This window comes from Populus trichocarpa, chromosome 1, assembly GCF_000002775.5.
Source record: "Populus trichocarpa isolate Nisqually-1 chromosome 1, P.trichocarpa_v4.1, whole genome shotgun sequence".
Lineage (NCBI taxonomy): Eukaryota > Viridiplantae > Streptophyta > Magnoliopsida > Malpighiales > Salicaceae > Populus > Populus trichocarpa.
The window spans coordinates 43,889,422-43,902,045 of record NC_037285.2 but is presented as its reverse complement, the minus strand read 5'-3'; the positions used below and the strand labels follow the sequence as shown (position 1 = coordinate 43,902,045).

General features: G+C 29.5%; 1 protein-coding gene across 3 annotated transcripts; it reads left to right on the top strand.

The window, feature by feature from the left end:
- The first annotated feature begins 252 nt into the window (after positions 1-252).
- LOC18095692 (aldehyde dehydrogenase family 3 member I1, chloroplastic) lies at positions 253-5,022 on the top strand. 3 transcript variants are annotated; one of them, XM_006370324.3, is made up of 12 exons: positions 253-419; positions 751-879; positions 968-1,208; positions 1,456-1,524; positions 1,642-1,738; positions 2,018-2,224; positions 2,975-3,090; positions 3,172-3,276; positions 3,495-3,667; positions 3,770-3,860; positions 3,951-4,100; positions 4,435-5,022. In XM_006370324.3, exons 1-12 carry the CDS (start codon positions 382-384, stop codon positions 4,663-4,665), a joined length of 1,647 nt encoding a protein of 548 aa, XP_006370386.3. In that variant the 5' UTR covers positions 253-381; the 3' UTR covers positions 4,666-5,022. The 3 variants fall into 3 exon arrangements, with proteins under 3 accessions (XP_006370386.3, XP_024457091.2, XP_024457096.2); XM_024601323.2 differs by having other exon boundaries at positions 381-419; positions 751-854; XM_024601328.2 differs by lacking the exon at positions 253-419 and having other exon boundaries at positions 751-866.
- Positions 5,023-12,624: the final 7,602 nt, after the last annotated feature.

Below are 12,624 nucleotides of genomic sequence, written 5' to 3'. Positions count from 1 at the left end.
TTCAAGAATTGCCCTGGGCCTCCAACTATGTGGTCCCTTCCATTCCACTGATCCGTGCCAGATACCAACCAAGTACTGTGGTGATGCCGTGCTGGCTAAAAGGCCACGGTTGATCAAAAACTTGATATGAAAATTGAAAAGCTTCCAAAAAAAAAAGTAATTCTGGACCCCTTGAGGACAACAGTTGGTTTTCTTGAATTCAGAAGGTACGTGATAGATACATGGACAGCAAGTAACTTGCAAAACTATCCTCTTCTTTCATGGCTGAGAAACCTCCACATGTCTACCGTTTCCCCATGTTTTTTATGCTTTATAGGTGATATTGAATGAACCCATTAACTACCATTATTCTGCTAGCCCAGTACAGAAGCTCCCCCCATCATGAGAAGCCTCTGTGTTGAGCCCTTTCAAAATCTCAGGTACTTCTCATTCTTGACTCTTGCTGAATTCCTGCTTCTTTAATGCATTCGTGTGCGTGTCTGTATGTATATTCTTGGCATGCATGTGTGTGAAAGGTTCCAAAACTTATTTATGTTGTTTAGAAGAGGTGCTGTTTGTGAGCGTGAATGGAACGAAGGCAGGAAATTAAGGAGGGATTGAATTACAAACATATAGATACTGTTAGACCAATGAGATAAATGAAGGTGTAATTCACTAATACTCTTTCAAAGAAAAAGGAGTTAGGATTCAGATTCAAACAGTTGCTATGTTTCTTGGCTCATCACCTTTTATTACCGTCTTGTGGAACAGTGTTGTTGATACTGGTGCGAGGAGAGCTTTCACCCACTGCTCTCCGTGGAAGACCAATCATAAGCACGAAGCTGTCCTTTCGTTCCCTCTCTCCAGCCCCATTCGTAAATCACTCTGTATTTGCCTCTCGTATGCTTGCTTTCATTCCCAGCTACCTCATTTGAATTTAATTTTTCGAGTTTTTATGCTGTATTTTTATTTTTTGAATTTTCGAAAGCTCTTCTGCAAATCTACCGGTAATGATGGAGGAGAAGAAGCAAACTTTTGATGCGAATGAAGCTGCTTGGCTAGTTAAGGAACTAAATGAAAGCTTCAGAACTGGCAAGACAAAGAGTTATGAGTGGAGAGTGTCACAATTGAAGGGTATTGAAAAGATGGTTGTGGAAAGGGAGAAGGATATTAGTGAAGCCCTTTATAAGGACCTCTCTAAGCCTGAATATGAAGCCTTTGTTTCTGAGGTTTAAATCTATTTGCTTATTGTCCATTTCTCCAATATTATGTCTAAAATGCTTGCATTCTTCGTATAGTCTCCTTCTTGTGTTTCGAAACACCATGTATCTTGATGGTAAGAAGCGCAGTTCAACTTCAGTCATCACCACAGATGAGATATTTGCATGTGTTTACGGTACAAAAAATTTCATATTATATCATCTGTTTTCGACTCACTTATGCATTGCATATCTTTCCCCACAACGTGTGATACAGATTGCTATGGTAAAATCGTCTTGCGAGGAGGCACTTAAAGAATTGAAACAGTGGATGAAGCCAGAAAAGGTAACTGAACTGCAGTAAAAATCACTCCCATACTGACAATGTAAAGTGCTCTTGTGACTATATCCATGTAAGATCGGGTTTAAGCTAATTTAATTCCAATCTCCCCTCATATTTCAGGCCAAAACCTCAATGGCAACCTATCCTTCTTCAGCGGAAATTGTGTCAGAACCTCTCGGAGCTGTGTTGGTCATCTCAACTTGGAACTACCCATTTTGTAAGTTGAACATAAGAATTATTTTAACAAAATTATGTTCTATTCATGCATCCATACTCTTCACAAAAAACATGATTCTCAGTTATGCATAATGAAAAAAATCAATCCACAAATGATTTTCACTTGGGAAGCTAGAGGATACCATTTAGCTTCAAGATAATGTTAATCACATGAAAAGTCCTTGAAATAGGAAAAACAATAATAATAATAATAATAATAATAATAAAATATTGCACTTTCTATTGTTGATTTCTATTGGCCTTTCTTTCAATCTTGCAGCGTTGTCAGTTAAACCTGTCATTGGGGCTATCACAGCTGGAAATGCTGTGGTATTAAAACCTTCAGAAATTGCTCCAGCTACTTCTTCACTGCTTTCAAAATTATTTGAGGAATATCTAGACAGATCTGCTGTAAGAGTACTCGAGGGAGGTGTTCTTGAAACAACTGCATTGCTTGATCAGAAGTGGGACAAAATATTCTACACAGGTTCGACACTAGAATATTTTAATTTTGAAATGCTCTGACTGTACAGGTTCATGGATTGAACACCAATCAACATTTCTCCACTGGCATGCATTACAATCTGTAGCTGTTGTTAATAACACCTCCTATCGAATCAAAAAGTGGAAAACATAATTTAACTTAACCCTAACAGAAAACACTATCTAGAGGTCTTGTAAATAGGATGATGTCAGACAATCCATTAAACATTTGTTACTTCAATCTTTATTTTAGTCTAAAGTACCTATTTTGCACAAGAATACTCAGACAAAGGATACAACAGTTGGACACTTGAAATCAGCGGAAAAGTCTAGGTAACTTCAGAAAAACCAAGTTCAAGCCCCAAACCTGATTCCCAAACTCGTACAAGTTCCAGCAACATAATTTTCACTTTGTGCCTCCATGAAGATTCTTTTATTGAAAATCTTGTTGTTCCATTTACTTTTCCTTGCACTTGTTCTTCGTATCAGAATACCTCTGCTATTATTCATGACTTTCCAAAAAGTTGCATAAAAAAATTTAAGGAAAATGTACCTTTGACTGTTGTTCCAAAGGCATTTCATAAACATGTTTTGAATTTTCATTACTCCTAATATCGTCCATTTGATTTTGCATACTAGGTACAACTGTGCAAGTACAAAGTCTAAGACTTGATGCCGCTAGCCAGCTAGTATTTATGAAGAAAGGTCTCTACATCTGACATTTAGCTAAAGTGGCCCTTTTTTAACTTTTCAGGGAGTCCAAGAGTAGGGCGCATTGTCATGACTGCTGCAGCAAAGCACCTTACTCCTGTTGTCCTAGAACTTGGAGGGAAGTGCCCAGCTGTTATTGATTCTGATGTTGACTTACAAGTAAGAACATGAAGTTCATAGCTTGAGTATGCATCAATCATGGATTCTTTTCCCTACAGAATTAATTGGTTTCATGTGAAGGTTACTGTAAGGAGGATCATTGCAGGCAAGTGGCAATTGAATAATGGACAAGCTTGCATTAGTGTTGATTATATCATAACAACAAAAGAGTTTGCCCCAAAGTTGGTACGATTATCTATTTTTTCAAGAAAATTACATCCATTTTAAGAAACAAGGGTATCATTTGATTCATCATTTACTCTATTTTTTTGTCATTAGTTACAATATAAATGAGAATTTTGCTTCATATTTTAGATGTTATTAGTTAAATCTTACCCTTTCTGTTCGCTTTAACAGAAGGTCGATTCCAACTGATTTATTCTTGATTCATGCCTGCTGAACAGATAGATGCACTAAGGAAAGGGATAGAGGAATTTTTTGGAACAGATCCAATGGAATCAAAAGACATATCCTGTATTGTGAGCTCAAATCATTTTTCACGTTTGGAAAGTCTCATGGATGATTACAAGGTTTTCAACAAAATTGTTGTTGGAGGACAAAGGAATCAGAAGAAATTGTGGGTTTGATACATTTCTTGGCAGACTGATGCTTCTAGAATATAACTCAACAATGATACATAGGACAAAACATGACTTCAAGACTTCTCCTTCTATTGCAGAAAGATTGCTCCAACAATATTCTTAGATGTTCCTGGAGACTCTCAACTGATGCAGGAAGAGATATTTGGGCCATTGCTTCCTATTATCACTGTGAGTAAAGAGTGACACTATGCAATCATGCTTGATATAATCAGAGACAATACGCTTCAACTATTAATCATTTTATTTGTGATTTGATAGGTTGAAAATGTGAAAGACAGTATTGATCTGATAAATTCAAAACCAAAGCCTCTTACTGCATATCTCTTCACCAACAATGAGAAGCTAAAGAATAACTTTGTGCAAAGTGTGTCCTCTGGAGGAATGGTCATCAATGACACTGTGCTGCATGTATGTATTCATCTCTTACTTATGACCCACATATAATGATGCGCTTTCCAAAAAATTCTAGTATCGTGTATTGATGCTGAAATGCAGCCTAAGTCACTTGTCTCCTCAAATAAATTGTAAGATCCCCAAACTATTAAATAGTCTGCAGTGTTGTTAGTGCTGACAGACAGTACCACTCTGCATCGAGTCCAACTGTACTCACTCCTGTAAAGAAAAGGGGAGGGAATAGGACTCAATTTTTTATAGTTAGAACAGTCCCAAAATTTGTACAGTAAGTAATACTGTTATGCACGACCGAATTGTCTATTTGAAGCTAGACTTTCAAATTCTGCAGGTTACAGTTTCCAGTTTACCCTTTGGAGGAGTTGGGGAGAGTGGAATGGGATCATACCATGGTAAATTTTCTTTTGATGCTTTCAGTCACAAGAAGGCAGTTCTGTACAGAAGTTTCAGTGGAGATGCATCTGTCAGATATCCACCATATACACCAGAAAAGCAGAAGCTAATTAGGGCTGTGATGAATGGTGGCATATTTGACATAATTCTTGCTTTGATGGGATTCTAGAGATTGAATACATGACTTAAAGACGGGTTCTCTCTCTTGAATGTGTATTTTCTCAAGTCCTACATGACTTAAAGACGGGTTCTCTCTCTATTACAATTTTTGTCCCCTTTTTTTGTCCCCTTTTAGTAGCCGCCAACTGCACCATTACTTTTAGATTGTTAGACAGCATCCATTCAAGGGAGAGTGTCCTGTTGTAGGAACTGCTATTATCAGAACAAAAAGGGGACAAAAATTGTAATAGGTACACTATCATTTGAAGAGTCACATTCCAATGATTTGAAATTGTAAATTATATTTGAACTTGGAATCTTACATGAATCTTAGCCTCGTAAAAGTGATCAGATATGTTATCTTTAATGCAAGAAGATCCTAACCCATGCTGGTTACTGTCAGTTGTTCTCTGATAGCCTATCAAATTCCTGAAGAGTGTGAAAGGTGATGATAGATTACATTTGGAAAACACATCTTAATCTAGGTAGTTTTCACAGCCATGAAGCCATACTGCCATAACCACCAATAAGTTATCTACTTGTTCAAGTTAGGTTGGGAAACTAACGAATTAATTTTCGAGTTAACAAGGGTCTGCTGTGACCAAGTTGATCTTCATAAAACAACGAACCTTTCCTTTCTTGCGTTTGTGACAAGATCCGGGCTGTTCATGTCAATGTCATTAGGAATATGTTGAATTTCTTTTTTCAACCAAGACATATGAACAGAGGATTTTCTTTTTCTTGCCTCTGCTTTATCTTTATACGTTGTACAGCCATCAATACCAAAATATTGCATACATGTCTCTTCACCACTAAGATCTATACCTGAAACTGATTCTTCATCTATTTGGCAAACCAGTTACGGACAAAACTTCTTTTAAATCTAAATACAAACTAAAGTAATTAAACATAAATAAATCTTTATCTACACGCTATAGGTTTCCAGCAAGCCATCTATAAAATGAGCATCGTGCTATAATTTCTTTGAATTTTTAGAAATTTCAATGAAACATGTGTCTTCTAATTTTCTTATGAATTCCATATTATCTAATTCTTTCAAATCCTCTTCACAATATTATTATCAATTCTTTTAAAAAAATTTTTAGTAATTTCAATAAACAGTCCAAATTAACATAAAAAAATCAAAATAATAATTAAAATTAATTCTACACATTTAATTGAAAATGAGCAACAAAATTAAAAGAAAAAAAACTAAAATTCAACAAAATAATGCAAAAATTATTACAATAACAACTAAAACTCAACACAATTATTTCTAAGAGATAATATTTTTAATCCTAAATTTACACACAAAAAAAACATTATTCTAAATGGAATAAATTCAAAATAATTATTAAAATTAATCCTACACATTTAATTGAAATTGAACAAAAACATTGAAACAAAAACAAAATTCAACAAAATAATGCAAAAATTATTATAATAACAACTAAATTCAACAAAATTATTTTTAAGTGATAATATTTTTAATCCTAAATTTACAAAAAATATATTCTAAATAGAATAAATAAAAAATAATAATTAAAATCAATCCTACACATTTATTTGAAATTGAACAACAAATTTGAAAAACAATTACTAAAATTCAACAAAACAATGCAAAAATTATTTCAATAACAACTAAAACTCAACACAATTATTTCTAAGTGATAATATTTTTAATCCTAAATTTACAAAAAAAAAAAATTATTCTAAATGGAATAAATTCAAAATAATAATTAAAATTAATCCTACACATTTAAATATTGAAATTAAACAACAAAATTGAAAAAACAAATTCAACAAAATAATGCAAAAATTATTACACTAACAAATAAATTCAAAAAAATTATTTCTAAGTGATAATATTTTTAATTCTAAATTTACAAAAAATATATTCTAAATGGAATAAATTAAAAATAATAATTAAAATCAATCCTACACATTTATTTGAAATTGAACAATAAATTTGAAAACAACTTTTGCTAAAACTCAACAAAACAATGCAAAAATTATTTCAATAACAACTAAAACTCAACACAACTATTTCTAAGTGATAATATTTTTAATCCTAAATCTACAAAAAAAAAAAACATTATTCTAAATGTAATAAATTCAAAATAATAATTAAAATTAATCCTGCACATTTAAATATTGAAATTGAACAACAAAATTGAAAAACAAAATTCAACAAAATAATGCAAAACTTATTGCAATAACAACTAAAATTCAAACAAATTATTTCTAAGTGATAATATTTTTAATCCTAAATTAAAAAAAAAAACATTATTCTAAATGGAATAAATTAAAAATAATAATTAAAATCAATCCTACAAATTTATTTGAAATTGAACAACAAATTTGAAAAACAATTTGCTATAACTCAACAAAACAATGCAAAAAATATTTCAATAACAACTCAAACTCAACACAACTATTTCTAAGTGATAATATTTTTAATCCTAAATTTACAAAAAAACAAACATTATTCTAAATGGAATAAATTCAAAATAATAATTAAAATTAATCCTACACATTTAAATATTGAAATTGAACAAAAAAATTGAAAAAAAAACAAAAATTCAACAAAATAATGCAAAAATTATTACAATAACAACAAAATTCAACAAAATTATTTCTAAGTGATAATATTTTTAATCCTAAATTTACAAAAACAAATTCTAAATGGAATAAATAAAAATAATAATTAAAATCAATCCTACACATTTATTTGAAATTGAACAATAAATTTGAAAAACAAATTGCTAAAATTCAAAAAAACAATGCAAAAATTATTTCAATAACAACTCAAACTCAACACAACTATTTCTAAGTGATAATATTTTTAATCCTAAATTTAAAAAAAATATATTCTAAATGGAATAAATTAAAAATAATAATTAAAATTAATCCTACACATTTAAATATTTAAATTGAAAAACAAAATTGAAAAAAAACTAAAATTAAACAAAATAATGCAAAAATTATTACAATAACAACTAAAATTCAACAAAATTATTTCTAAGTGATAATATTTTTAATCCTAAATTTACAAAAAATTATTCTAAATGAAATAAATGAAATATAATAATTAAAATCAATCCTACACATTTATTTGAAATTGAACAACAAATTTGACAAATAATTACTAAAATTCTACAAAACAATGAAAAAGGTATTTCAATAATAACTAAAATTCATGTCATTTATTAATTCATAAAATTATTAAGAACCCCAAATTGAACAAAATAATGACAAAAACAAAAATAATGCAAAAACACAAAAAAAAAAGAATGAAAAATTATTACCTTAATGTTGTGTTTTATGTAGGCTCTTAATTAAAAAAAAAAAAGCAAAATAGAAAAAAAAAGACATTGTTAATAAACCCAAGAATACCTTAGGATGACAAGAGATGATAATGTTTGATTTTGGGTAAGAAGCAGAGAGAGAAGAGATAAGAAGTGAAACGAGTGTGTGAGAGAAAAAGAGAGAAGAAGAAAGAAGAAGATGAAGCCTTGTTTATCATGATTCTAGTCTTTTATTTTAGTTTTTACCAAAGGGAAATTAAATATTAATATTTTAAATATTTTTGTTAGTGATTCCGTTTGTAAAGTCAAATGAAATTTTTTAACTTGCACGGAAATTTTGAGAAAGCCTTCCAAATATTACCAACGACTTTTCATTTCGTGATTTTGTTGGGAAAAAAAGTGAATAGTCAAAAAATCATTAATTATCACCGCATTGAATTGAACAATTCTCATGGTCTCTAAAATATACTGATAAACACATTCCATTGGTATACTCATATGTAATGAACACTATATATAAATAGTGTCAAGGCGAAGAGGCATAGTTCCCATGGTCTTTGGAATTTTCAAATTGATCGCTATTCTTTTTATTACTAGTTGTTTTATTTTAGATTATCCATAGAATTATAATTTTTTTTCAATTTAATTCTCCTTTGATTTTTTTCACCTTTAATATTTGGACTCGTAATTTTGATTTTATTTTTTTAAAATTATTCTTTTAATTAAATTATATTTTCAATTCCATCTCTCAATATTTTATATCATTCTCTTAATTGGATAATGTTTTCAATTGCATCTCTCAATATTTCAATTCATTTTACTTTATGTCATCTTTGATTTTTATTCTCTTGATTTTTATTTGTTTTGTTTGTAATCCTATTTTTATTGGAACTTTCATTAACTATTTAGGTCACAGGTTTGGAAGGTGGGGTCAGGTTGACTTTGATTTTTTTTTTCAGGTGCTTTTTTTAGTTGATTTTTGTTAATATCATTCTTCTATAGGGTTATTATGATTTCACGTATCAGATCATGTGTTTCGCCTGATAACTCAGCTTTGTCGGGGGCAATATTAATTGTTTTTTAATTATTTGTCTTGTTGTTGCCTAGTTTGTTTTATCATATTAATCAAGGTTTAACTCGATTAATGATTTTTTTTACCTCTTTAAAAAAATAATTGTTTCCTAAATTTGTTTTTCGGGTTGAAATTGTTTTGGCATGTCATGCGGGTAACTAATTTAGTGAGTTTTATATAATTCTAATTGGCATGAAAAAATCTTAAATATTTAAACTTTTTTAAGATTATTATATCGATTCGAAATAAGATTTTTTTTTTATGAAGTGACTCCATGAAAATTTCCAAATTTATAAAAAATAGACTAAAGTGCTCTACTATTAGCCGAAACGTATATCTAAGTACTTGGGAGATTACCGTATGACGTGATAAGAAAAATATAAAAGCACCATGGTCGTAAATAATAATAAAATACAAATATAGATGATGAGCAAGGAGAACTTGAGGCTGAACACTAGAACTATGCTACAGGCACCGTATTTCACCAAAGAAACCTATAGGATCAATATAAATAATATTATCAAGCCAATAGCCTTGGAAGATTTGATATTATGATATGAGAATTGTTTTTACTTCATTTTTTTTTATTAATTTCAATGAGTATATATTTTTAAATCCATTTAAAGCATACCTTATTCATCAATTCATTTTAATTATTTGACTAATTTTAACTAAATTTATAATTTGATATGTAGGGATTTAACTTAGATAAATCATTTAGAAACTAAATTGTATATGACTGTAAGATATGACAAAAAACTTTCAATGAAGGACTTTTCTGCAAAACAAAGTATAATATAGGGACCAAAATAAAATCCTCAAAAACATTTATGGACCAAAATATATACTAGTTAAAGATTCATGTTGTGAACAAGTGACACATGTTAATTTGTTTTTAGATTAACGTAAGTATGCGGGCTAGTTCGTGCATATCTCGACTAATTCTACGGATCTTGAAATTAACAACTATGTAAATTTATAGTTACCCTGATTTCTGGAAAGTAAATTCAAAACATAATCAGTTGAGTTACACCCTTCGAAATTGATATATATCAATATTTAACAGTATTAATGCCATCAATTTGATAAAAGGATGAAAAAAAATAACGAAAATGTAAAAGTTACCTCTACATTAATGCAGCTGAAATATTACTCTTGATCCGAAATATCGCAGGACCTATAGGTTAGGTATTCGTACAAGAATATTTGTCAATGATAATTAAATGTATTCCTTATTCTATACGAGAAACATGCTGTCCTGAGACTTTGGTATTGCCGTTTAATATGTTTTTTATATAAAAACATGTAAAATTGATATTTTTTTAAGTATATTTTAATGTTTTTAATATACTGGTGTTAAGAATAAAAACTATATATATTTTTTATATATTTTTAATTAAAAAATATTTTGTAACACTTGGATTGTAACACGTTTTATCGAGGCAGGAACACGTGGATTGTATATATTCTGCCTAGTAAGGTCCAACAAATTCAACGTGATCAACATTCAATGCCTTCTTTCATGATTTGTAAGGACTCAGGAACATGTTGTATTGCATTTATTCTGCTGAGTAAGGTCCAGCAAATTCAACGTGATTAACGCCTTCTTTCATGTGGTAGAATTGAATTCAAGTAGGTCCAATGACAAGTGATAGCTAATTAACTAGTTATTTTATCGTGTTTCATATTTTTTTTAATTAAAAAATTTATATATATAAGATTTTTCAATGTGTATTTGTAATTAAGAAAAAACTTTAAGTGAAAACAAAAAACAATTATGTAAATACATAATCAGATAAATCAAGAACTATGTGTCTTAATAAATAAAAAATTAGTTATAAACGGTAACTAAAACTAAAACTAGAAAAATCGAGAGACAAATATAAATCAAGATATTTAATCTCGCAATACGAGATATTTACCGGGTTGTGTTTGCTAAACTTATTTATTAAAATAGTTTTTTATTCAATCAAACATTAATATAAATAGACACACATACATTAAATTGATTGAATAAAATAAAAAAGAAAAACTAAATACTATACAAGGCTATACATATTATAAATATTATATGAAAATGAATATTTTTTATTTTAAAAAACAAAGTTCATCTATTTAGAAGAAAAAAACTTATAGATGAATCAAAAAAAAATTTCTTCAAAAAATAAATACATACAAAATTACTAAAAAATAATCGTTATTTAAAAGAGACTCTATAAACAAAACAAAAGAGAGAAAATTTATTAATTTAAATATAAATAAAAAATAATTATGAAAAAACCTATCCATGGCCTCAAAAAACCATTCCAAAACCTGAAATCAACCCTAAACAAAAAATCATCCCAGGCTTATATGTTTTTTTAGGCATTTTCAAGGTAAAAACAATCACCTAATATGAATTCCTCTCATCGAATGGATTCATTTGATACAAAAACCGATTGTTTTGGTAACTAAAATTGAAGCAAATGACATTTTTCTCTATGTCTATCATAGGAATTCAACGACCTTTCTCTTTCTTCTCTCAAATTAGAAACTAAAAAAATAATAAAAATAAATTTTTATATCAAAATTAAATTGAAAAAATATCGAGATACCGAATAAGTATAATTTTTGAAGTATGAGGACTAAATTTAGTCCCCTATCTTTCAATTTTATCCTTGTTAATAAATTTGATTTAATTTCCCTTTAATTTGGCTAAAAAAGATATAAACTTACAAAAAAGAATTTGAGGATTAAATTGAAAAAAAATTAAATAATTGATCCATAGTAAAATATAAAAGGATAAACAATACATTTTTGCACTGACTACACGTTTTAGATATTTTGCATCTTCTCAAAATATTTCTTCATACAAAACTTACAAGTATTCCAAACAAGGAGAAAGGGCAAATTGTTGGGGATTATCTATGTTTCAGCAACCAATACCAATCAAAGCAAAAGGAAAATCCTAGAAAGTGACCAAACAACACCATAAAGTCAAGAATCCAACGAGTTTCATAAAAGTGTACGATCCCTCATCAATGTGCAGTTGAAAAACTACTACAGCTTGCCTTTATAAAAGTGGATCATTGCTCTCCATCTGGGCTTTAGATTAACATGCAGTTTTTGAAGAATAATATTTTCACGTCTACGGGAGCAGAAAGAATCATGAATTTATCAATATATTATACTCCCATACTTTTTTTGTGCTTCTTTTTATTGCTGAATATAGAAGCTGCAATAGCCATTGACATTATAAAAACAACTCAGTCCATCGGAAAGGGTGATGCCACAGATAATGAAATAATAATAATAACAATCTAAAAATGTCTTAATCTCCCCCTTAAGAATGTGAGGAGAGAGAGGTTGCCTGAATAACATGTGAATGGAATCCTCTGTTCGTTAAGAATGAGAAAAATGGAGTCCTTGAAGATGATTGTTCAGTCATAGATGAAGAATATGACCTCACAGAAAATTATATAGCTTCGGCTTTTATGTCAAAAATGGAACATCGCTTTCGTGGTGAAGAAGTTGTGGCTATAAATATGAATATTTTCACATCTAAGCCATTCATTAACTGAGCTACAGAAAAAAAACCATAGAAGTAACG